The 27,194-nt window shown below is 35.3% G+C and overlaps 1 protein-coding gene across 1 annotated transcript; it reads right to left on the bottom strand.

Moving 5' to 3' along the window:
• Nucleotides 1-293: 293 nt before the first annotated feature.
• TMBIM4 (transmembrane BAX inhibitor motif containing 4) lies at nucleotides 294-27,194 on the bottom strand. Its single transcript, XM_074269716.1, has 7 exons — nucleotides 26,964-27,194; nucleotides 20,840-20,948; nucleotides 16,523-16,628; nucleotides 15,049-15,082; nucleotides 13,203-13,320; nucleotides 10,912-10,957; nucleotides 294-3,179 (listed from the first exon to the last, which is right to left on the bottom strand). Exons 1-7 carry the CDS (start codon nucleotides 27,067-27,069, stop codon nucleotides 2,973-2,975), a joined length of 726 nt encoding a protein of 241 aa, XP_074125817.1. The 5' UTR covers nucleotides 27,070-27,194; the 3' UTR covers nucleotides 294-2,972.

Raw genomic sequence — 27,194 nt, 5'->3', positions numbered from 1 at the left:
CACAGAATAGAGAATGGGGGTCCTGGAGATGTAACAGAAGTTTTACTCAGTGAAGCAGCAATTCTTGTGATTCATGATCAGGCAGCAAACATTATACCACCAAGCAATGATAACAAAGGGACCCACAGTAGACAATCTTGGAACCACGACTGTGAGGGTCTTCCCACATGGCAACAATGGAATTCATAGCTAATGATCAAGAAAATAAGACAACTCTGAACTACAAAACCTGCATCAAATAAGTTTGATTGGCGAGGCTAAAAAACTGTAACATGGCAATGAGTCTCACCCAGTTTATGGTGCCAAGAATCTTTATTTATTTAATGATACAATCATATAGTCAGATGTGAAGCATTATCAATACTAGTAAAATGAAAATACAATCCTTGACCTGGAGAATAAAAAATTTTAATTGCACATACACACATTGCTACACAGATATAGTTTTGAGTAAGACTAGCTGCCTTCAAATATTGGATTTGTTTGGACCCAAGTGACAAAACTAGGACCAATGGTTGTTAGTTACAAGAAAAGCTGATTTTAGCCCCACATAAGAAAAAAACTAGCAACTAAAGCTGTCCAAAAAAGAAATGGGTTGGAAGACAAGGGGACAAAGTCAAGCCCAAACTGAATAATCACTTTTTTGAGGAAGTATTATAGACTTTATAATTTTGTTAGTGTTAAGTTAGAAGACCTGGGGGCTCTTTCTTATTTTGAGATTCTTTGATCCTATGGCAAATGTCTTATAAATAATAAAGCAGGTAAAGAATTGGTCTTAAAAGAAGGCAGGTAAATTCCCAGTGTTTTGGAGTTGTTGAAGAAGTCTTTATCAAATGTCAAAAATATTCTTAAAAACTGAGGGACCATGAATAGTATTGAAATCACTAAATTTTTCATATATTTTAAGATGTTATGAAAACATTTACACATACATATATGCACATATATATTTCTACATATACATATAAAATCTCAAAGAAGGCATACCTGCCTTTAAATAGATTCTTAAGAGATAATGAATTTTCATTTTATAACTTAATCACATATCCAAATCTTTTATAATTTAAAATACTTTCCTTCACACACAGACCTTTTAATTAAGAGAAAGCAGAATTGCATGCAAATTAATCACATGCCATGCTAGAAAAAGCAAAAGAAGTTACTATTATTAAAATATTAATTACAGTATTAAAATGTATCTAAAATTAGCTTAATTTCAAGTTCAGTGCTCTAAACACTTCCTTGAAATACAATGATCTGGTGATATTTATGGAAAAGCACTTGGCAAATAGTAAAGGTATCTTACAAATCTAAGTGGTAAACAATCAAGTCTTTCTTTTCAGCACATCCCTGCTTTCCAGCCTCTACTTTTGACCTAAAATTCTAGCTGCCACCCTAAGCTTATAACCTGTTCCTTTACCAGCCTGCGTTGCCTCTCTTTAGGTATCCTGAAGGATTCCTATTTTTGGAAACTCGATATATTGGTGATGAACTAAGTTTGGATCCCAATAGGCTTTTTAGCAGTTTAAAATTCCCAAACTTAAGCCATTAGCCTCAGCCCTGAATTAAGAACAGGGATGATACTACTGCATCAGGTGATTTCCGGCTACCTTCTTAACCTGTTAGCACAACTGGCATTTCCTCCATCAAGAAGCCCATTTAGGCTTCTTACAAAGTTTCAGTCTGCTCATCTGTCCTTTTAAGAAAACCTTTCATAATTAATTATAAAAATTAAAGTAGCTAAACCTTATTAGCTACATGAGTTGAGGCAGGTCATTTAATTTCTATGCAGCCCAGGGAAACTCCCCTTCTATTGCTCAATTGTTCTTCATGACCCCATAGATCATTGCACACCAAGCCTATCCATCTTCCACTATTTCCTAAAATCTCTTCATATTTATTGTTTCCACATTATCTATCCATGTCATTCTCTCATTCTCTGCCATTCCCTTTTCCTTTTGGCTCCTTCTCACTAGTTTAAATATTCCTACTTTAGAACTGATAAAACTGAGGCCCTAAAAGATTCAAGGACTTATTTATAGTTCCATTGACAATAAATAATCAGGTCTTAGAACCATGCCTTGTATCACTAAGTTCTGTGTTGTTCCCACTACATGACACCCTTTGAGACACTGAGTTAACCTGCTGTGTGCCTGTGGCCCAGCATTCTCAAATAAAGCCACAAAGTACATTTTTTCTGCCTACATTATGAAATGTAGCTTATTTAATAGCATATGCACATCTTAAATACACGAACACATTCTGAATTTAAACATATACAACATTTAAATATTTGTCATTGTTTATACTTTATATTTTATCTTTAAATATTTTATAATACTTATATTTGAACGTAAAACTGCATTAAAGATGATCTAAAATCATTAATCACAATTTATTACAATACTGAATAATCTGAAAGTGTCAGTTGCACAGCTCCAAAATGTTCAATTAAATATTTCCTTCGGATTGAGATTAATGGAACTAAAGGCCTTCAAAATATAAAGCACATACTTTCAAATACTTAAGGAAAAACATTTTTTAAAAATCACTCTATAAAGAAAGCCTTAATTTTATATTATGTATTCATGAATCACAAACTACCAACCTATGGCAAATTTAGAACAGGAAGAAATAAAACGATTTTTAGCGTCTCATTACTGAAATCAAAGATAACAAAATTTTCAATTAAGAATTTCCTTGGGTTAAAAACCTAATTCTAATCTTTAAAAGAAAAAATACTGTTATAGCTATTTAGTTCAAACATTTTGGAGAAGGATCCAAAATAAAATGGAAAACAACATGAAACATTATTCATAAATTCTAAATCAAAAATCTGGTAGCAGGTAGTTATATAAAAAAAAAGTAAAGCTTCAATCTCAACAAATACTGAATAACTAAAGAGCAAAACAATTTTTAACAATCTATATTTCAAGCCACATCATTGAATTAAATATTTTTATTGTTCTCAATCACTTTTTATTAAATGCTTCTAACAAACGCAACAGGTTCAGGAACAGATTGATGATATCCAAGTATAGGTTGATGGCAGCCAATATATACTCTTCAGGGGAAAGTTTATGCATCAGTTGATGGGTATCATAAATGATGAATCCACAGAACAGAAGGGCTCCCATTGCAGAAAAGATTATCTCCACTAATTCATTATTATAGAAGAACTATAGATTAAAAAATAAATGTATGTTGGTTAATATTTGAGAAAAGTATTTCCAGACCTTAAATTACTTACTATAATTAGTAGTTAATTACTTTTAAATAATCACTGGTAGAATAATAACATAATTTTTTAAAAATCTTAAAAGCACATAAATTCCAAATGTAGAAAAAAGTATTCTAAATTCTTACTTTATGCTATGCCACAATAAGTAAAAATACAAAATAACATTGATGATTAATTTATTTTTTGTCCGAGACTTAGCAAGACAATTTAGAATTCTACAGCAGTATCCCAAATGTATTACATTATATAGTTTTATCTCATTGGGTACTCCTTTCCATAGATCCCAATCACAACCTCTACATAGTGGTCCTTGAGATGCACTACAGTTGAAAAATTCGCCATCTTGCAAACAATCTGATGATGAATTCCAACTTAGCTCAACTACTCTTCTGACAATGTACCTATTTCATCATCAAGCCCATCTTGAAAGCCTTTTCAGTTTGTTAGAATTTGCATTCTATCAGCATAGTCTTCAAGAACATTGTACTCCAAAAATCATCTCCAAACAAATGAGATATTTGAAAACTTCTTCAAAATGTAATATTTTACTTTTTTTTGCTTTGAAAACTGACAATCCAATTCAATTGAGATTTCCTAAAAGATGTTAGGGAATTTCATTATCAATGATTCTACTAACTCATTCACTCATTTATTTATAAAAAACACAATGACAATCTACAATTTGAAAAGTCCTATGCTAAATGTTTTGGAAATAAATAATACAAAGATAAATAAAATAATCTCTTCTCTCAAAAAACTTAAAATCTAGTAGGGAAAATAGGTATAAAAAGAATCATTATTTATGGGACAAATACTTTTAAGAGAAGTTCAAGACAAGTGTATACATGTTTAATCCTGATCCTGAAAGAGGGACCATATGAATAGTCAAAAGAATAAAGCAAGATTTTCACAAATAGAGAAAATGGCAGGAATAAATTATAGAAGCAAGAAAATAAGCTGTGTCCTAGAGACCCATGTGTAGTCTAGCTAGAGGAGAATGTGAAGTAAATGTGAAGTATACTGTAAAGAAGCAGAACATAAAATAGAAAGCTAAATTGAGATTAGATGAGGGGAAATGAGTAACAAGCTAATAGTTGGTTTATAATTAATTTGATAACATTAGGAAAACAGTTTCAGAACAGTAGAGTGACATAAGTAAAATGGCACTTTGGAGAGACTACTGTAACTATGACATAAATTAAGGAAAGGTATCAAGGAGATACTGGAAGACCAGTTAAATTAATTGCAGTCACACAGCACAAACCAGGGTGGCAATGAAATGGAATGGCTAAAATGCATTCAAAGTGTTCTAAGAAATTTGAGGAGGGAAAGGGATTTTAATCAGGTAGGCATTTTATACGATGGATGGTCAAGGGCAGGGTATCTAATTTCAGGGTGGGGAAAGGTGAATCTAAAGGCACAGAAACTAAAAGGCCAAGATGAACGTTGGAAAAAAAATTAGTTTGAAATATATTGAACATATGGGGCTGTTAGGATATGAAGAACTAAAACCATGGAACTAGAGCCTAGGGGTGAAGTTAAGGACAGATTAGAGACATGATCAATCAGCTAAATAACAAAATGAGAGAACATTTCAGAGAGAACTCTGAATGAGTAGGGACTGTGGAAATGGAATGAAAAGGCAAGATGTGACAAGGGAAAGGGAGTCACAAAGGACTCATAATTAGGAGACTGTGGTCCTCTGAGGTGCCATGACTCCATGGAAGGCTGGGAGGATAGTTAGAAAAGTGGATGGGTGCTACATTGTTATAGACATTTTTGTACTGTATGAGAAGAGGTCGAGGAAATCAACTCCCCCCCCCAAGATGGGTTAAAAAAGTTTGGCAGGACAAGGACAGCCTGGCACAAGACAGACCCAAGTTCCCACGTGACCTCAGACACTCAATGATAATGAGATCCTGGGAAAGTCACTGAGCCTCTCCTGTTTTTGGTATCTCATAAGTAAAATGAGGATAACAGTAGTACTCATTCCACAGCCTTCACAAACCTTTAAAAGTTCTATATATGTAAAAGAGTATTAGCTTTCATTATTACCTGTTTACTCTTTGAATGTCTATTATCTTGGGTTTCCCAATCAAATCTAAATCTAAGATCAAAACTAAACTGGTGACATGTTAACAGGGTCAAAGGTGAAATCAATAGAAAGCGCTAACTTTGAACAGAAGGAGAAAGTCAGCTGGAGACCCACTAAAAGTAGTAAGAAAAGGCAAACTTGAAAGGAGGATTCTGGGTAGCATAGGTTCCAAATATATAGCTTTCAGAGACAAGGTATCTCTGATGTCAGTCTGGGGCAACAGGTTACAGAAGTTAAAATTTTTCTAAAGGACAGAATAAGGCCCAACAATTAGCTAATGAATAAAATAAACCAACAAGGTAGAAAAGGATTGGGTCAAGATTAAATTATGACTTTTAAAGGCCAGATCCACTGAAACCGCCAGAAAGATAAAAAGAAATTATTGCTAGAAAGTGAAGCAGAAAAATCCTTGGTGGCTAAATAAGGAAGTGCTTTTCTCAGCTAGGGGGTAGAGGTGAGAGTAGTACTCAATGGCCACTGAGATAAAGTGAAAAAGGGTAACTGCAAAGTTTTTGCAGAATGACTGGTAATTAAGAGAAAGGTGACTATGGCTGGCTAAAGACTTCCATAACTTTGTATTAAAAGAATCAGAAGAAAGCTTCCAGTCTGTTACATAAATCCTTTTTAGAAAATGTATAAAGGACAAGAATCACAAAGAATGAAAAGTTCATGAGCTGGGATCTCTACTAGTGAAAGAAGTACCTATAAGCAATGAAACCACAAATCTATTGAAGTAGATAAAGTAGATATTTCCCCGCTGTAATTAGTGATAAAGGCTGATCAAAATACTTCAGGATCCTAAAAAAGGGATATGTGTTGATTTCAGAAGCAAGAGGAAAGGCAAAACACTGAAAACCTATTCAAATCAACAGCCAAGAAAAGCTGGCATAAAAACAGCAGGGGGGCTATCAAACAAAACAAGTTAATGATGAAAAGAAAATTCTGTTCTTGGCCCTCATCTCTTTACAATCTCTTCTTGGGCAATTTCAAACTTATCTATGGTTTCAATGGGTGATTCCCAAATCTATAGCTCTAACTCTAACCTCTCTGAACTGCAGACTCTTATTGTAGACCTCTTTATTTGAATATTCTGGGGCCAAAACTCAATTCAATAAAACTCAATTGTAATTATAGTTTTCTTCTAATGTTTTGTTGATGCCTTTTATCATTATGTCATTAATTATTTTCAGAGAAAAAAAATTACCCTTCATCTCTTTATACTAAACATTTCCTTTATATTATGAAAAAATAAGTAAACAAAACTCCAGATACTGTGATCATACTTACACCCCACTGCTCTGTCATAAAGGAATGTTTCATTAGTAGTTGTTTCTTTTTCTATTGCTAAGAATTTGGATTAAATCATATTTTCATTCTATTTTATTCTCTATTGCCATTCTCTTCTCATTTGAAGTTCACATGGTCCAAATTCCCAATCTAAATCCTGGTGACCTCTATCTGCTGACTCCCAGATCATTCCTCCTCCTTCCTCAATGAGTCAGTTTCTTGTTCTGCCTTTCTCCATACTTCCAGCCTCCTTATCAGGGGCAAAACACAAATGTTAGTATTTTGATACTTTAACATCCTAGTTCCTGAATTCACTCAACTCCTATAACTTACTCATCAATATCAGCTACCTAGAGGGATGATCACCCCTTTGAGCCTACCATTACCTATAAGTGTTTTACTTACAGGATCAAGAATTTTAAAGTATTTTATCTAGTCGAAATCACCTATATTTTTATCCCTTTCTAAACCTGCCTTAAACCTATTCTTCATCCTTATATGATCTTTGATCCCTGTACTCCTCTTAGAACTTTGTCAGGCCAGTTAACGCTGCTATGGCTACATTCTCCTCTCTTCCCAAAACTCAACCTTTTGGTGAAGTAATTCAACTCAGCACTGTCTTCTCTTAAATCTCTTTCTATTCCTGCTCACATTATGCCAAAGCTTGACATCCTCCCAACCCCCCCTCCCCCAGTTGCTCCCAGAGAATTTAAATGGAAGACATCAGGCAATAGGGATTGAGTCCACAACAGATTTATACTATCTTGTCTCAATTGAGCCTTCACTGCCTTGAGGCAGAGTTGAGTTCCCTAAACTGTGTTATCTCATTCTTCACACATTTATATTAACCTAGTCGACTTTCTAGAAATCTGCCACATTATTCTCTCCTCCGTCCACCCTCTCAGCTGGGGCCCTTGTTTCATACTTCACTAAAAAAAAGCAAGGTCATTAACCAAAAATTCATTCTTCCCTCACCTCACTATTTGTCATATCATCTGTTTTCTCCTAGTTTTCCTCTCTACACTTTCTCTCTTGGTGATTTCATCAGATTCCACAGGAGTAATTATTATCTTCATGCAGGTGACACCCAGATTTCAATTTCCAAGCCTTCCCTCTCCTGAATTCTAGTTCCATCTCACCAAGTGCCTACTAGTCAGGGTTTCAATACAGCAAAAATGGAAATCTCAATACATTTTTCCACCTCAACTCACCCATTCTTCTGAACTTTATTTCTTTTAAGGGTGCTACTATCCTTCCAGTCACCCAAATTTGCAATCCAAATGTCTCTACAACTACTCATTCCATACACATGATCAGTTGCTAAGTGCTGTTGTTTCTATGTCCACACTGTCTCTTGTATTCTTTTCTCTCTTTGCTACATCATCATTCCATTTCAGGAACAAGTCACTTCTCTCCTGGACTGCTAAAATCACCTCCTATTTGATCCTTTATTTTATTCTCTAATTTCTCACCAGTCAAATTCATCCTCCACACAGCTACAAAATGATTTTCCAAAAGCAGAAGTCCGACCATGTCACCTTCCTACTAAGAAATCTCTACAAGTTTCCACTTAACTCTAGAATTAAATATAAACTCCTCTGTCAGACATTTGAGACTCTCCATAACCTGGCCCCGTAAAAGGGCAGAACTCCGGAGAAGTACACTTGAAACAAGGTGTTAACTCAGTGAAATTAATCTATGATTCTCTAGTTTACATGTACTTAGTACTTAATATAATTCTACACGATTGACACCTATGATGATGTACTTATAATAGAATATATAAGAGCCAACAAAGACTGGGAGAGACACATCCCATCTCCCATCATTGTGGTGGCTGGCCTGCCCTCCCTCATTTCTCCACTGAGACAAGGCCAGTTTGAAGGGCCTCCAGAAAGCTAGCTGGGCCCCAGGCAGAAGGAGACACACTGTGACAACTATAAAGATTTTGGATTTTATTCCTGACTATTCTTGTGGCAATTAACTGCTGAAAGTAAGGCGGTCCCAAGATCTCCAGAAAGCTAACCAGAATCTTACATGGCTCCTTTCTCTCTTTGCAATAGTCTTACAATCTGTTCCATGAACTTTGCAACTGAGCCATAATGGCTCACTCTATTACACACAAAATGCCTCATCTCTCAACTCCATGTCTCATGCTTGCAACACACTTCAGGTCCATCTCACTAATTCTTTCTTTGGGTGAGATGGAGATCCACCAGGTCCTGAATAGGTCTCCTGATGTAAAATCTTAGCCCAACTCTATGTCCTACAGGTCCATCGGCATGAATACCTTAACAGCCTAAGACAATTTTATCTTAGAGCTAACTCACACTAATTTGCAAGAGTCAAATGTGAAATTTTCAGTGCACCTTGAAAAAACAGCAAATGCTACAAATAAAGACGATTTGTTGTTTTATAGGTTTCTAGACTTAAAAAAGTGATGATGGAAATGTTAATAACGCATATTAAATGCAAAAGTATGTTGTGGCTACATTCTCTTCCCAACAAGTAGTTAAAACATTTACCAGCACACTGATGTCTAAGTACTCCTAGACCTTGCTATCTGCTTCTCTGAAACAGTCTGGAGACTTTGGAGGCATTTCCATAAGCACCACAGCTGAAGTCTCTTATGTGTTGTCTCCCTTAATTAGAGGAGATCTTTGAAAGGAACAAGGACTGATTTTTTTTTTTTTTCTATTTGTAGCCCCAGCATTTAGCTTAGTGCTTAGCATACAGTTAAGATTACTGAATATCTTTTATTTCACCCTTCCAAAACATGGTACTCATTTTGTATATATCCTGCAAATATTTATATGTACTTTGTCTTTTCCACTAGAGTAAGCTCTTTGAAGAGACAGTTTTATTTTTGACTTTATATTCCTAGTGCTTAACCTAGTACCTGACCCATAATATGTGCTTAATGTCATTAATTTCTTCTGAATTTTCACTTATGTCAATAGAATCTATCACTAATGTACAAATTCTCTAGCTTACTTCTGACTTCTCTCTTCACATTCAAACAGTTATAAAATAAATAGTGATAAGAGGAGAGAGGAAAGAAAGAGAGACAAAGATAGAAAGAAAGAGTGAGAGAAAGCATCTGCCAACAGAGTACAGGACCCCACCAAGTCAAAATGGTTATTTTGATCATGGATTGTTGTCTGTCGTGAAGATCAGTCTTAATAACAACTACTACTAGCATTTATATTTATAATATTTACTATATGTCTGGCATTGAGCTAAGAGTAATGTAATTACTATCTCATCTGATCCTCACAACAACCATGGGAGATTAAATGCAATTAACTTGGATAAATTGTTATTAAATTTGATAAATTTGGATAGGCTCATAACCAGATCTCAGAATAATCAAGTTTGGTGGGGGGGTTTTTTGCATTAGCTACTCTTGAAAACTATCTGCTAAGCTATAGAGGGCTTAAGATCTATACCTGTGAAGGGCATATCCAACACTGATAAAATCAGATCTCTAAAATTAAAGTATATTTTGAAATTAGTTTTTAAAAATTTTATATAATATTTTAAAGTACAAGAAACCTAAAGAACAAAACAACAATACTGATATTATCTTGGTTGAATTATCAATCCATAATATTATTATATATAGCACTCTTATGGTTGGTAAAACACATTATTGTCTCAACTGATCTTCACAATAACCCTACAAATTAAATATTGTTACTATCTCCATTTTACAGAAGAAGAAGCAGGCAAAGGTTAAATGATTTGCACAGTTAGTAAGTGTCTGAGACTAGATTTGAAAAGAGGTTTTCCTGACTCCAAGTTTGATGCTCTATCCTCTGCACCACCAGCTTCTTGATAAAGAAAAGATATTTAACACACTATATCAATTGAGACTTTAATATTGAACATAAGACATTCTGATAATTTAATAATTAGAATGTTTCATGCTAATTTATCAAATTATTTTCTTATAATTAAATTAATTACTTCAGTTATTTAGTAATAGTAATGGCCAACATGAGGCCTTGCTTTTTCTAAAGGGACTATTAATTACAAATATTCTACAATATTATAGGTAGTATGCATCATTTTATTAATATGTCATGATACTACACAGTGGATAGGGCACCACCTCTTAAGTCAGGAGGATCTGAGTTCAAATCTATCCTCAGACACTTAACACTTCTTAGCTGTGTGACCCTGGGCAATTGCCTCAGAGGGGAAAAAAAAGTCATTATACTTAAGATTAACTTGTAATGATCTATTAGGAATTATTTTTACACTTACTGTTTTTATAAGAACTTACCCTTAAGAATCCTGACAAGAGCAAAATAAGCAATAAGGCGAAGAGTCTATAAAAAGAAAAGCATTAGTAGGTTAGATTTTTCACAGTATAATTTCTTTAAGATTCAATAGATACATTTTAAAAATAATTGTTTTCTGCTAAAGAATCATTTTTAAATCTATAAAATAATATTCCTACATCAATATTAGAAATATTTTTATAATACATATTTATTAAATAGCTACTACTTGCAAGGATACTAAATATGGAGACAGGTTTAAGATGCATGTCCAAATGGCAACCTATTCTCAGGTTTCTTTGAGTTCATTTTTTCCTATCCTCTCCAGCAGATTTTCCTTGTTATCTAACTGCTCCTTCCTCTCTAATCCTGATTCTCCCTTTTTAATTATTTCTCTACTGAAAAGGAATCAGATGGAATCAAGAGAAAGCTAGCCCCAGCAATGTAATATTGAGCTACAGGAAAGGAACAGACTTTTGGAAGCCTGCTAAGCAAGGACCAAGGGACTGGGAAGAGAGGAGGGGGAATAAGAAGTCTATTTGGTTCCCTGAAGACTGTAGGAAAGAAAGAACTTTAAAGCCCAACATTGTCAGAGGGATGAGTATATGCTCACAATATGAGTGTACCTCCCTCCATCATTAACCTCCCTAAATTTGGTTTTCCTTTTCCAATGGATACTGTGTCCATGTAAACCTAGGAGACTTGAAGGTGAGAGTATTAAGGAATTGTATTATATTAAGGAAGTTCAGTAGAATGGTGGGGAAAGGTCTGTTCTATTTTATGCATGTTTAGTCTGAAATGCTTATGGGACATGCAGTGCTTATACACACGCACGCACGTGTGTGTGTGTGTGTGTGTGTGTGTGTGTGTATTTCAAACAAGAATGGAACTAGAGACTAGGGCTGTATATAATGATGGTGATATAATGATACTTAGCATTAATATAGCCCTTTAAGAATTGTGAAGTCCTTTATAAACATGTCATATCCTCACAATCACCCTAGGAGATTAGTACTGTTATAGTACCTTTTTTATTTTCATAGCATGCTTGTAGACAGAAGGGAAAGAATTAGAAAGGGAGGAACATTTAGACAAAAAGGGTAATCTGCTAGAGAAGACAGGAAAAAATAGGTCCAAGGGAACCTAAGGAGACCTGAAAAAAATGAGGAAATGACAGAAAATAATATAAAGCAATTAAAAGATGAGAAAATAGAAAAAAAAGAAAAAGTCTTGATTTTCTCAATAAGTAGGAAGCAAGGATCTCAAGTAGTAAGATGAAATAAAAAATTTAGAATAGTTGTTGTGAATAGGGAAAGAGAATCAATTAGAAAAAAAGGACTATCTAGTTGCAATGAGGGCCCAAAAGAAATTAAACAATCAATCAACAAGTATTTATTAAGTTTTTATAAGCCAGGCAATAAAAATGTGTAGCAGACTCTGAACATGGTTGAGTGCCTTTCTCCAGCTTCTGCCCAAAGTATTGTGAGTAGAATGGAAAATGAAAGATGGTGGAATTAATTCTGGGCTAGAATTAGTCAAATCTAGAGCTGCCATAGGGAGTAAGAGATTTAAGTTAAGACATTGGAGAGTTAAAATAATTCACTAAAGGGCTAAGATTAGGTAGACAGAACAGGGAGTGGTAGATAAAAATCACATCTTTCCCAACAAAGTCAAAGTTGGGAAATAGTCATCTACCTAATAGGCTCAAAGCCTTGATCCCACACTGACTGAATAAAATGCTCTACCCATAAATTGAGATAAGCCCCTAAAAAACCATTGTTCTAAATAGCAATGATATATAGACTATGGAACAACAAAAAGATTTTTTTTTTCTTTTTGGTTTAATTTTGTAAAGAAGTTAGTTAACAAATCTGAAATAAAATTTAGGAATGCCCCAACAATTAGCTAGGTTAAGTAATCTGCTTTTTAAAAATTTAACCAATTAAGTTAACTTGCTTTCTCTACCATAACAGAAATCCTGTGGTTAGTCCTAATTGCTTTGATATTTGTCCAGTCTTCTAATAAAGCTGACTTCTCTTAGCAAACAATTTCCAACTTTCCTCTAAAAAGAAAAAGAGAAAACTCAAAGATCAAAGATACCTTCCTCCATTTTAGCTTTTGTCTCTACTTAGCTAACAGAGTCAGGACAAATTCTTTAATGTCATTTTCTGCCGTAATCTACTCTGGCCTGACTCCCAAACATAAAAGTACAAGTTTCCCACTGATAAGGCTTTCTTCTATTGGTAGGAAATATCCAGAGCTTTCAGTATAAAAAATTTAGAATAAAACCTACCCTGCTCCAAATTTGCTGAAATCTCTCTTGGTTTGTAACGTGTATAGAGTCAAACCAAGAAATACTGCAGTAGCCAACACAAAAGCTTGTAGAACGACATATACATCATAGAACGTCACTGTAAAATAAAAACATTTGAGTTGTTCGTTGAACAATGTACACAAAATATATCAACCACAGAACAGATCTAGCTTATATTTAACTGGAAAAAAAAGCTCTGCATGAGCTGCTGCTCTTCTCCCACCCTCTGCCCCTCCTTTTATAGTTGGCAAATGATAGCTAAGATACACTACCAACCCTGACTTGAGCAGGATCATATTAGCATACCACTGTGCACTCAGAAACTATCAGGACTACCTGACTTTTTAACAGAGGACCAATAATTTAAAATGAAATGTTTTGTACCCAAAAATATTGTAAGAATTAATTCTTTTACTCAGGGATTCATTATCCATGTTTGCTCTTTGGTTTTCAATTAGATGATTTTTGGTCATTTCTCTACTAATTTGTATAGTAATCAGGATTAAAGGAAGTGAAATGAAAGCCTGTCACTTGTTGCTTATTAATAACAGTGAATTAAAGAATTCAGAAGAAACCTATGCTCTTTCCTAATGCATTCATTATCTTTCGTCTCTCTCCTCCATCCCATTCATGTTATACAATCTAAAAATCATAATGGGCAGTAGGATAGAATTTTGAATCTCATTTCTCTGGTCTTAAAACTTATTCCTCAAGCCTCTTGAGACTGATAAGATCCTGGATAACTAGGTGGGGTTGACAGAGAAAGCCTGAAGTACTGCTGAGATTACTCCCTGAAGCAAGCAGGGAAGAACTAAAAGGGATCAGCTCAGCTTTACAGATCCAACTCTGTAAAGCTCTTGAGTAAATCCACTTTACTATACCCAGTCAAAGAGCCAAGTTATGATATCAAGCCTCCCCAAGTTAAATTTCCCCTATAAATCTGTCCTGGCCTATGCCATCTTTGCGGAATCCCTTTTGGGTTAGCCCACTGCCAATTACTTGTGATGTCTTTCTTCTTACCTCTCCCTCATATCTCCTGATATCTTTCCTCTCACTCCCTCCCCATACCTTGAGGTAGCTTTCTCCTTGTATAGCTAACTAATTTTTAGGGTGCTACACTCCCCTATGAATTTAGCCTGCCAGGCAATAATGTACTCACATCTCATGGGGTATTCCCCTTCTCCCGGGGAACTTGTCTTTTCCATTGTTAATTGTTAAAACCTCTTTCCTTGCTAACTATTTTATCTCCCAAATCTATTTCATATTTACCACTCTTGGGGCTTATTTTATCTTTCATTTTGTCTCTAACCTCTTAGCAAGGAGAAAGCCCTTATGAATTCTTTATATGTGAATTGCTACCAAACTTTATCACTTGGTGTCCCTATATCATTCTCATCATTTGATGTCAATTGCTCCCTTCAATCTCATCAAGGTCTAGCTTGAAATGTTATCAATTATGTTTTACATATATATTTTTAAATGCAGTGAAAAACACTAAAGTCTGAGTTAAAATCCTTATGTTGTTTGTCTTCCTAACAACCTTCTAACTTAGTTTAAGAGACAGGCAGAAATTACCCTAATTTTATGGATGTAGAAATACATAGGAAAAGCAGTACTCTGATTCCTTTGACTTCCTTATATTCTGCATAGCCTAACTGATTAACTTTTGATTCATTATATTCTGATATGTTTTGATTTATCAAGTGTTTATATAACATCTATAAAGACAATGCTAAGGTTTAGCCAAGAGTACCCTTTTTAACCTGAGAAGTTATTACAGAAATAACTGATTACTTCAATACCATATCAAATAATTACAGCTTACCTGCTACAGCAACAGTCAAAGATTCCAAAAGTGTCTGAAAAATAAAAAGTTGTGAATTACACAAATGCATGAAAAGTTTATTTAGTTTGCAGAATATTGCTTGGTAAAGTACTCTAAATTAAGTAATGGATTACCTTTAAGTGATCTGTATAAAAAATTAGGAATGTCAAAATACACTTTAAAAATTCACATAGAAAAATAAAAGGTGGTATTTCCCTTTAATTTATACCTTTCTTTTAGCCTTATTAGGTAGGCTACAGGAAGGAGTCTGAATTAACTTGTCTTAAGTAGGCCTTTGTTGCATTAGAATGTCAAATTCCTTTCACTAACAAAATTATCATGACCCAACAGTTACTGTATCCAATCATCTAATCAGAAGGCTGAGCTATAAATATTATCTTTTTTCTATAAAAGAACCTCTTGGGGTCCTACTTCTTGCTAACTCCTTTCAGGAAACTTACCAAGCATCACAATGGTCAGTTCATTAGGAATTTAGCCTCATTTTGTGGTGTCCTCCCTCTTGTTAATGACTAGTTCCCTAAGGAACTTAGCCAGAGTCTTATCCCTTTTTAATTGCTAACTCCCCTTTTTGAACTAAGCCTGCTGCCAACAGTGTAATAAAATCTTTGCCTCTTGATTTGGAGATGGTATAAGCCAACAAATTCTTTTGGGACACTCACACCATCAACCCAAAATTCCAATATACTTTTGGGGCTCAACCCCACGCCTCATCATTTGATGGCTCATGTGGAGAAAATCCTAGAATGCCAACATATTTTTGAGGAGCTCAGCACTTTTGCATATCCATACTCCATTAGTACTTCTCAAGGATAGGACGATGAAATAATTTTTTAGTTTAAAAGTAAGAAATTTGCTTAGCTTTGTAGTAAGACTAAAGGAAAAAAATAAACAAATAAACCAAATCTACATCCAGTATTTCAGACACAATGTGTATTTGTCAGATGAATTTCTATCTTAAACTGCAGTGCTCCTTCCTAGCCATCACCTCAAAACAAATTTTTAAGAGATTTTTCTTCTCTATATAAAAGATATATAACCTTCCAACCATATTTTTGTAAAGGCACAACATCTCAGCAAATTGATTTTTGAAAAGGAGAAAATACCAAAAAGTGGGAAGCCCTAAAAAGCAAACTAGAAAAATCCAGGCTATCAAGAGTTCAATTCTCAAAACTAATACAAATTACATAGCTGAAAAGAATCTGAGAGATAGTACAAGTCTGCTCCCCTCAACTGAATGTCAGAAGAGTTGCTGTCATACATCTTATCATGGCAGAGCCTAATCTCCTAATAATGCACAGGGCAATGTTCTCTATCAAAAACTCTAGAATCAAGAAAAAAAAAACAACAAAGAATTCACTTTTTTCTCCTAAAGGTATATTAGAAAGTCAGGCTAATGAAAAATAATTTTTAAAAACTATTTATTCAAAAAGATAAAAGGAGCAAAAATACTCACAAATCCAAAGAGCAGATACAAGTTAAGAGGATGTTTATGCCTGTTTAACACCAATGCCAAAATCAAACCCAAAGATCCAAGGAGAGATATCCACATCAATGCAGGGCTACACATAAGAAGAAAATATTTAAAATTTAAGGCACTGAAATTTTATATCAAATTAATTAAAATATTACTAAACATCTAGTTTTAAAAGAATGTCTTTGTTCAAGTACCAACTGCACTCTGACAAGCTCTTTACAAAGGACTATAGAGCTAGAGCTGCTAGGAGGAATATTGCAGAACATGTAAATTTCATCCTTTCTTAACACAGATAAGGAAACTGGAACTCAAAGGATTAGAGTGACTCACTCAGAGTCATATAGATAATGAGGGCATGAATTTAAACTCAGATCCTAGGACTTTAGCTCTTAACAGCCAAAAGTTTTCTTGAAAAAGTCTTTTTTTATCTGCATAGTTTAACAAAAAGAATCCAAATACCTGCCCCCGTTTTTAGCCACAGGAGCATTGTTTGAAAGACTTATAAATGTTTAGGAACAGAGCAAATGGACTATACTTTAAGAAATCTTTTGCAGCCTTAGACCACAATTGCATTCAGTGAAGAATGTTAGGAGAGTTGAGTCTGAAATTTATAATTTAAAAAAAAAAAAAAAATCACAAGTCTGTAGCCAAAGCTTTCTTCTGCTGCTATGTAAGAATTTGCAGCAAATGAAGTAAGAGTGTTATTGTACTTTAGGAAACGACCAGTGTGGAAAAAAAAACCAGAAACATGGAAAGATCTATATGAATTAATAGAACGTAACAGTTTATACAAGAAAATATGTGCAATTAAAACTATGTAAACAGAAACACCAAAAAAAATTTAAAAGTAGATTATAAAGAACAAGCATAGCTTGAAAGAAGAAACAAGAATATATTTACCCCACATTTATAAAGGAGGTAGGTTCACTAGTGTGACGTAGCATTGCACATATTTTCATGTTTTTTGCAATGTATTTGGTCAGTTTTGCTGATTTACTTCTTTTTTTAAATTTTGTCTTAAAAAATATTTCTAAAATGAGGTTAATTTCTGGGAAGGGAAAACGAAGACATCCTGGAAAAATCTTAGTGATGTACTACTCTTGCTCATTTAACAGATCATCCCTTGTTCATCTCTACTCTTTCATTTATTTTCAACCTCCTTCCCTTTTTCTTATAAATATGTCTTTGTCTCTCCAATCCTGAAAAACTATCACTTGATGCTTCCATACCTGCTTATGGTCCTATATCTCTTCTGCCTTTTGTAGTTAACATCCTTGAAAACACAAACAATGCTGGGGAATGGCTGAATAAGTTATAGTATATGAAAGTAATGGAATATTATTGTTCTATAAAAAATGATTAAACAGGCTGATTTTAGAAAGGCCTGTAAAGATTTACATCAATTGAAGCTGAGTATAACAAGCAGAACCAAGAAAACTGTACACAATATCAGCAAGATTGTGCAATGACCAACTATGATAGACTTGGTTCTTCTCAGTGATCCAAGGCAATCCCAATAAATTCTGGATGAAAAATGCCATCTGCACAAACAGAAATATGCAGACTGAATATAAATCAACACATGTTATGTTCACTTTTTTCTTCTTTTTTGTCTCATGGCTTTTCCCTTTTGTTCTGATTTTTCTCTCCCAACATGATTCACATGGAAGTATGTAAAAAATGAATATAGATGTGTAATCAAAAAATGCTGTTTTACATGTAACTGTTGAAAATTTTTTTAAAAAGGTCATTTATAAGAAGTATTTGCTCTTTCTCTCTCTCTCTCTCTCTCTCTCTCTCTCTCTCTCTCTCTCTCTCTCTCTCTTTTTTGCACTCTCTTAAATCCTTACATTATGGCTTCTGGACTTATTATTCCATCAAAATTGCTGTTACCAACGATATCTTAGTTGCCAAATCCTGCAGACTTTGACACTGTTGGTCACTGTTCCCTCCTTTTTTTCCCTAGTAAATTTGTTTATTTTAATACACATTGCTTTATGAATCATGTTGGGAGAGAAAAAGCAGAGCAAAAGGAAAAAAACATGAGAAAGATTTAAAAACAAACAAAAAAAAAAAAAAAAAAAAAAAAACAGAAAAAAGGAGTGAACGTAGCCTGTGTTGATTTAAATTCAGTCTCCTTAACTTCTTTTTATAGATGTATGTGGCATTTTCTGTCCAAAGTCTCTTGGGATTGCTTTGGATTACTGAACCACTGAGAATAACCAAACCTTTCATAGTTGATCACTGCATATCTTGTTATGTTCATGTAAATCTTTCCTGGCCTTTCTAAAATCAGCTTGTTCATCATTTTTTATAGAACAATAATATTCCATTATCTTCATATACCACAACTTGTTCAGCCATTCCCCAAATGATGAATATCTACTCATTTTCCAATTCTTTGCTACCACAAAAAGAACTGCTAAAAACATCTTTGCTCATAATGGGCCCTTTTCCTCTTTTATGATTTCCTTGTCTCCCCTCCTAATACTTTTTTCTCTCTAGGTTTTTGGAGTGGTGCCCTCTCCTGGAACTCTTCCTATCTCCTTCCATTTCCTTTACTGGATCCTCCTCCAAATCTCTAAACCTCAGTGTTGCTCAGGTTGCTGTCCTGGGCACTTTTCTCTTCTGCTCTATTTCATATAGTGATCGCATCAGCTCACCTGAATTTAAGTATTATCTCTGTACTCATGATCCTCAAATCTACCTATCTTGCCCCAAACTGCTGACTTCCAACCTTGTATCTCCAACTGACATTTACACATTTCAAACTTGTATGTCAGGCAGACCTCTTAATCTCAACATTTTATAATGGAACTCATTATCTTTTTTCCAAAACCTCCTCCCCATCTAGCTTTACCATTTCTCTATAAGGTAACATCAATCTCCCAGATCCCTCCAGCTTGCATCTTAGAATCACTTTGGATTCCTCTCTATCACCCTCATATCCAATCTGTTGCTAAGACTTGTTGATTTCACTTTTGCAGTACCTCCTGAATACAATCCACCCCCCTAGTGGATTATCATCTCATACCTGGATTACTGCAATAGCCTAGTGGTGGATCTACCTGTCTCAAGTCCCTCTCCACATCAATCCAACCACCATTCAATCACTTTTCCTAAAGAACAAGTCTGATCTTATCATTTCCTTTTATTAATAAATTCCAGTGCCTTCAATAAAATACAAAATATTCTGTTTGTTATCCAAAACCCTTCATAACCTAGTCCCTTCCTTTCTAGTCTTCTTACAACTTACTCAGTGCCACATACTCTTTGATTCACTTTCACTATCTTCCTGGATGTTCTATGAACAAGACATTCCAATTTTCTGACTGTCCCTCCTGTTCTCTCCTCATCTCAGCCTCATGGCTTCCTTTTGAGTCCCCTCTAAAATTCCATCTTCTATAGGAAGCCTTTTTCTTTTTTCTTTTTCTTTTTTTTCCTGAGGCTGTGGTTAAGTGACTTGCCCAGGGTCATACAGCTAGAAAGTGTTAAGTGTGTGAGACCAGATTTGAACTCAGGTCCTCCTGAATTCAAGGCTGGTGCTCTATCCACTGCGCCACCTAGCTGCCCCTATAGGAAGCCTTTTTCAACCTCTCTTAATTCTAGTACCAGATCTCTTTTAATTACTTCCCACTAATCCTGTATATAATTTGTACAATTTGTTTGCTTGTTACCTCCCCAACAAAGTTGTAAGTTCCTTGGGGGCAGGAACTATCTTTTGCCTCTTTTTACATTCCTGGTGCCTAGCATAGTACCTGGCACATAATAAGCACTTAATAAAAGTTTGCTAATTGATTAAAGGATAAATTATTCAGTTCTTTAATCGTAAAATTAGGGACAAAAACAAATACTTAAAACAACTGCTGGAGTCACTGATTTCCATCCCAATAACTCTCTCTTCAGAAGAGAACATGTACCAATTAGCAGTAATTTCCACTGCTAAGTTCTGTGACAACAGTTTGGACGTTAATCTTAAACTTACATTGCTTTTACAGTTTACTCAGTATTAAAAGTTAATCATTATGAGCTATGAAATAACATGTTCTTTGGTTGATAACTAAAAATAATTTCAATCTAAATTTTTTCACTAGTGTAGCAGCAAACATGTTATTAGGCCAAAGGGAAAAAACACAACTCTAATGTATTAGGGAATCAACTTAACCTCTCCAATGGATTTTGACTGGAATAGAGCAATTTCACTCCCTAGTGATGATGCTTTAAGAGCCTGAAAATGGGGAAGAAAAAAAAAAAAAAAAAGAGCCTGAAAATGGTTCAAGGTCATCAATATCTTACCTTTTAGTTATAAATAGTTGTAAATTGTTAAAGTACATAAAAATTGATGATGTCACAGTAGTTAAGAGAACTTGAAGAAAAACGATGCTGTAGACTTTCCGCAGAAAACCTGTTAAAAGAAAACATATATTTTTACTTCTTAAGCCCACATAACAGGACAGCAAAAACAAATTTTATTTTCTTTTAGAAAACTGCATTTCACCAAATGCATTTTACTCTAGTAGTTTATAACTGACCCAATTCTTAAATATCAAATTTCAAAATGGATTTTAAAATTCTAGATATATAACTCTCCAAGAAGCTTCATCTTAAAAAACAAAACAAAAACTAACTCTTTTGATAGTCAAGGATGTCAACAGTTTCGCCCCAAAAAAATTATTTCCCAGTTATTTGCAAAAAAAAGTCCAGGAGAGGTCGTAGGGATGGCTGACTATCAGCTGGCCTGGGACTCTCTTGTTTGCTTGGTCAGAGGCTCTTCACAATTACTCAGGTTTGTAGTAGCTATCCCCACCAATTCTAAGCTACCACTTTCTTCTCACTTTTTTGCTTTCCTTTCTTTTCTCTTGTATTTTCTCAGTACTAATGTTTTGCTCATAATTTTTGGCACTTTTATTTTTATAAACAAAAAGTCCAGTCTTTGAAAATTTGGTCAGCTTAGAGAGGCTCCTTTTCATTTTAGGGAAGCAACCAATCAAGCAACCAATTTTCATCACCTCTGAACTGCTAGAATCATTATTTCCAGCTTCATAGCCCCCCAATGAATTTCTCTTTGCCTACTAAATCCAGAACACTGGGAGACCATTAAAAAAAAAAAAAAAAAAAGTCAAAGGCTGGGCTGTGCACAACAAAGGTTTCACAGTATTGTGACTATAACTCATGACCTCAGTTCAACTCCAAAAATTGAGAGATACCTATTTAGCTCTCCACTGTTGCGTTTTTCTTGCTTTCTTGTTCTGCTGAAGCTGGCTCAATTTCCTACCATCTAATTCAAAGGTCCTGGATTCTAATCTCACTTACCATTAACTAGCTATTCTTGTTTAAAATGGGTCAATAGTAGCTGCTTTGTATTCTCTCAGAATACATAAATAGAAATGTGTGTGTGAAAAGTATGGACACTTTCAAATGTTCTACAAGTAGTTTATATTAATGTTGTTTTGCATGTTTCTTTCGGCTTTCAGTATGCTAAAAACTGTTCTCCTTGACTTTATTTTCAGGAAAATGTACCTAAGAGGTGGGGACAGGTTAGGGCTTTTTGGCCTTAACTCATTTGGCAAAGTATCTTCCACAGGGTTTATCTGATTTAGCACATCTTACAGCAATGCAAAGAATTATGCTGGCAAAATCAGGTGACAGTAAGGATGAGCAGAACTAGAACAATTCACACAGCAATAACATTGTAAAGAAAAACAATGATCTCTAGAGGATTAAATAATAAACTTATAAAGCATGCTCCCTACTGCTAGTTAGTGGGGGATAGATGCAGGATGCAAAAGTGAACATGGCAAATGTAAAGATTTGTTTTACAGGATTAGATTATGTCATGTGTTACAGAAACTTTTGCCTTCATTTATCTATCTAGGAGCAAATTTTTAAAAACTTTAAAAAGATTTTGGGGGAGACAAAGAGAAGCAAGCTCAGCTAATAGAATTGACCGATACCTCCCCCCCAAAAGAGAAAAGTCTTTGAAGCCTTTTTTAAAAAATGCAAAGATGAGAATAGAAAGAAATTCAAAAGAAAGCATAAACAAGCAGAGCAGCCTAGAAAGTTATATGTTGAAATAAACACACACACACACACACACACATTAAAAGGCAATAAATAGTTTCATTTTCACATTAAAACAATTATTGCTTACTGATGGCAATGCTATGTCCCATTACTTATTATTATTACTTACAGTTTAAAGCAAACTAACCAGGTAGATCCTAATTTTAAAAGCAATTTTCTATGGGAAAACATCATCATTAACAAATGTCTGAGGGCCTAGCAAGCCCTGAGTTAATCAAACAATTCTAAATCCCTCTCCTTGTTCCAGGGAAATCTGAAAGGCAAAGACATCAGTTCTAAGTTTTTTAGAAAACTTTAAGAAATGCATACCAGCCCAAGCATACTCAAAAGGCCATTCTAACATAACAAGTAAAATTATGTTTAATTGATGCTACTGCTAATATATTTGTTTCAGATGAGATTTATGAGACAAGTAATTTTTATATGATAGTATCTCTACTTTGTAGTACATTAAGACTTTTCATATGATCCCAGTGTGTACATTTATGACTGTCCTATGGTCTTATTAAAATACAACTAACATTAGTTATTGGGTATCCTCAGGAGCTGAGGTAGTTGTCTTCTCCACTGTCCATTTTATGTGTTTCTTATCTTTTCCTAATAGTTCTGCCATGTTTCTCAGTATTTCTTTCTATTAATTTGTTGTTCTATTTGGTGAAGTGAAATAAAAAATTGAATTTTCTAGTATATGAAAAACTAATTTTCCAAAGATAATTGTGAAATAAATGTCTAAGTGATTGTATTTTATTATTACTTTCATAAAGCCAAAAAAGCTTTCTAAAATGAAATGGATACCTCTCTTGAATAAAACTGACTCTGGACAAGAGGACCTGAGTTCCAATATCATTTCTAACATTTCTTATAAGTATCTATGCTCCTACAACCCTAAAACCTATGTCCTGTAGGGGGAAAAAAAAAAAAAGGTCAACTTAAGACCATATACAAAAAACATATATTCCCGTGGGGAAGAAAACAAAACTATTTTATTAGTTTCCTTTATTTCCTTCAGTGTAAAATGTCCTCACTTTCCCAAATTTTCCCAGAGCATTAATTGTCGAATGATTGCATTTTTTCAATTTTTAATAGGACATAAGTACCTGTCTTTTGCAACACTTTCCCTATACATAGTCGATGCTTAATAAATATTTGATGAAGAACAGTTAAAGAGGGAAAGAGACACAGATAGGAAGAGAAGAGCATCAATGAGGCTGTCTGTGAGCAATTCCAATTAATCCTCTATTAAAGATTAATAGGAAAAACAAGGGCAAGAAATACATATGTATGGAGAACACAGCTAATTGGGAAAATCAAATTTTTTTAGATCTCCTGATAGCACAAAAAGGACTTTTGGAAAGGGAAAAGAATCAGACTTGAAGAGTACACATGATGCAGTCAGTTTGTGGACAATGAGATGAGAGTGCCCTTATTGACTAGTGGGAAAATTTATCTAAAAGCTGAGAGAAATAAAATCAAGGAAAGGAGATGAGAAGGGAAAAAAATAAATTAGGAAGGGAATAGTAGAGACCAGAATGAAATGGTGTCCAGAGTTATGAATGGTGGCAGTAGCAGAGTAGGAATTCAAAATAGTGACAGTGTTGACAAGTGCTTGACAACCTGACCAAATAATAAGCTTAAACAGCACTTTACACATATTATCTTCATTAATAAGAAGAGGAGAGAGCCCCTGACAAATGGAATAAAATTAGCAGAGGGCAAACAAAATCTCTTAGGATCCTCAGAATGCAACAGTGGTGATGGTTCCTATACTCCTACAAAGGTGGGAATTCACTAACACACCAGAGTTGTGATTAATTCTGTAACTTTAGCCAAATTATTAAAGCTCTCTAAACCTCAATTTCTTAATCTGAAAATGACATGGCTCAACTAAATTATCTCTAAGGTCCCTTCCAAGTTCTAAAATTCCAAGACTTGAAGTTTGCTCTCTGCTTCCCTTCCCTAGGAGCCCTCAGGTCATTTTTGTGCCATTAAAAAAATCAATCACAGTAGCCCTAGAGTACCTAACTCTTTTATAGGGCAGAAAATTAATGATTCTAAGACCTTAAGAAAAATTTAAGTTGGGATCATATATCTAGACAGATAAAAGACTGAAGAAGCCATTTAACTCCTCACTTTACAGATGAAACTGAAGCCCAGGGAGGTTAAATATCTGCCCAGAGGCAGGAAACCTCAGAGCTGGGATGTGAACTCTGATCCTTTGACTCCAGAACCTTGGCTATCCCCAGTTTTTACCTTCAGTGAGCCCGGGGAACTTTCAAAAGAAAAATTTTTTTTATTCCAGCTTCCAAATCCCAAACTAAACTCAATAGAGAAGCAGTTGGTTCTGTAGGAAGATTCCTGATTTAGAGTCAAAAGATCTATGCTAGAATCCTGATTCTGTCCCAAGTCGTAACTGTGATCTTGGGCAAATTCCTCAGAATTAAACAAGATGTTTCAAGTTCCTTCCATCACCAAAAGCTTATCCCCTCTATTCTCAAAAAAACCTCAGTCTTCTTTCCTCCCAATCTTGCAATAATTCAACACACAAACATAACAGCAATTTTTCCATTCCCTTCCAAAACCAAAATCTTCCCACCTTTAAAAATCAAATGAAAAATTCAAAATTCAAGAAAAGATTCCCTCTGCAAATATGTTCTAGACAGACTATAACTCCTAGTCATCACCACTTTTTCTACTGTGAATAGTTAAGGATAAACACTAAGATCCCTTGGCTAATACATCACAGAGCAAATTTAAATTAAAGCCTTCAACATTCTCATCTTCATTTTCCAGTATTCTACAATACAAATCTGTTCTCAAGCCAGTCTTCTCATCTTTTCTAACCTATCTGAGGAAAGAGACCATTTACCTACAATGATACAGGAGTCTAATTTAAGTATGTTAAAGAGGAGTTAAGTGAGATTCGGAGGGAGAAAAAAAAACTCAAGAACTTCTTTCCTGAGAGATTAATTTAACTATGTCAGGCAGTTGAAATGACAGAGTTAGTCTCAAATTTAGGAAGACCTGGATTCAAATTCTACTTCTCACCATGCCTGGGGTGAGAAATCATCCTCCAATTAGTGGAAATTATCTTCAAAAGAGAGAACTGTATTGCTGTGTAGGCATGTTCAACTCTTCATGATCTCATTTGTAGTTTTCTTGGACAACAGTTCCTCCTTCATTTTACACTGCCATTTTCTTCTCCAGTTCATTTTACAGATGAGGAAACTGAGGCACAATGAGTTAAGTGGCTTGCTCAGGATCACACAGCTAATGCCTGAGACCAGATTTGAACTCGGGTCTTCCGGACTCCAGTTCTGGCACTCTATCCACTTTGACACCTAGCAGAGTACAAGAGTGTAGACTCCTGTGGGCACATATATACACACGCACACACATCCATAAACCCATTTGTAAACTGGTGTATACCCCTGTAAATTTATGGAGATACATGGAGCATACAAATATGCATATATATACCTAAGGTATGAAGTTACAAACATATGTGGAATACATGTAACATGATTGTACCTGTATAATCTGTAACAGATCGCTTGCTGTCTTAAGGAGAATGGAGGGAGAAAAATTTGGAACTCAAAATACTGCAAAGATGAATGATGACAACTATGCTTATTACACATACGTAGATTACATTTAAAAAAAGATACACATGTAATTATGTACGCCTTTTACATATGCAAATATGCATCCCTATAAGTGAAAAACATACATCTGGCACACAGTAGGCGCTTCATAAATGTTTACTGATAGCCGTAGGGATGCACAAAGAGGCAAAGGACGATTCCTGGACTCAAGGTCCAAAGGAGGAAGGGGAAGATTAGAGGTAAATAACTGCGAGTACAGAATATAAACAAAGAGGAAACCGATCAACCCAGGGAAGGCGTCAGAAAGAATGGGGGGTAGGGTAGGCCTTGGAAGGAAGCGCGGAGGCAAAGGCGAGCTGGGAGGCCGAGACAAGTGAGAGGGACAACCGGGAACATCAATTAACTACATTCGTTAGTCGCCTTGGCGCCAGCGCAGGGCTAGAAGCCAAAGACCAATCCCGGCCCTCAAAAAGCTAACAGTCTAACAAAGGAAGACAGGCCAGCAGACAACAGTAAAGCCACAGAAGAGATAAATTAGAGATAATTAACAGGTGGGAAACAAGCATTAACGAGGGGGAGAGGGGGAGAGCGCGGAAAGATTCCCGTACTCGCTTAGACTGGAGGGCCCGGTTTAGGCCAACCCCCTCCCCCGCCCCCGGTGCCTCTCCAGTAGCCCCTCCCCCCTCAGCCTCCGGGCGCAGCCAGGGCCCCGGGCCTGAGCCCACCGCTCGTACCCATTCGGATGTGAATGCTGGTCGAAGCCACGCTTGGACCGTAGTTGAAATCATCCTCTAGGGAAGAGCGAGAAAAGCTGACCTCCGGGGCGGCCGGGGCGGCCATGACGGCGGCGGTTGCGGAGGCTGCAGCCGCTGCAACCCAGACGGAGAGAGAGGAGTTCTGCCCCTCCCAACGTCCCGGCTCCTCCCACTGCGGGGAAAGCGCCTGGCGTGACCCAACAGCCTCAT

This window comes from Sminthopsis crassicaudata, chromosome 5 (assembly GCF_048593235.1).
Source record: "Sminthopsis crassicaudata isolate SCR6 chromosome 5, ASM4859323v1, whole genome shotgun sequence".
NCBI lineage: Eukaryota > Metazoa > Chordata > Mammalia > Dasyuromorphia > Dasyuridae > Sminthopsis > Sminthopsis crassicaudata.
Note: the sequence above shows the minus strand (reverse complement) of the source record. Positions and strands in the feature narration are given on the sequence as shown.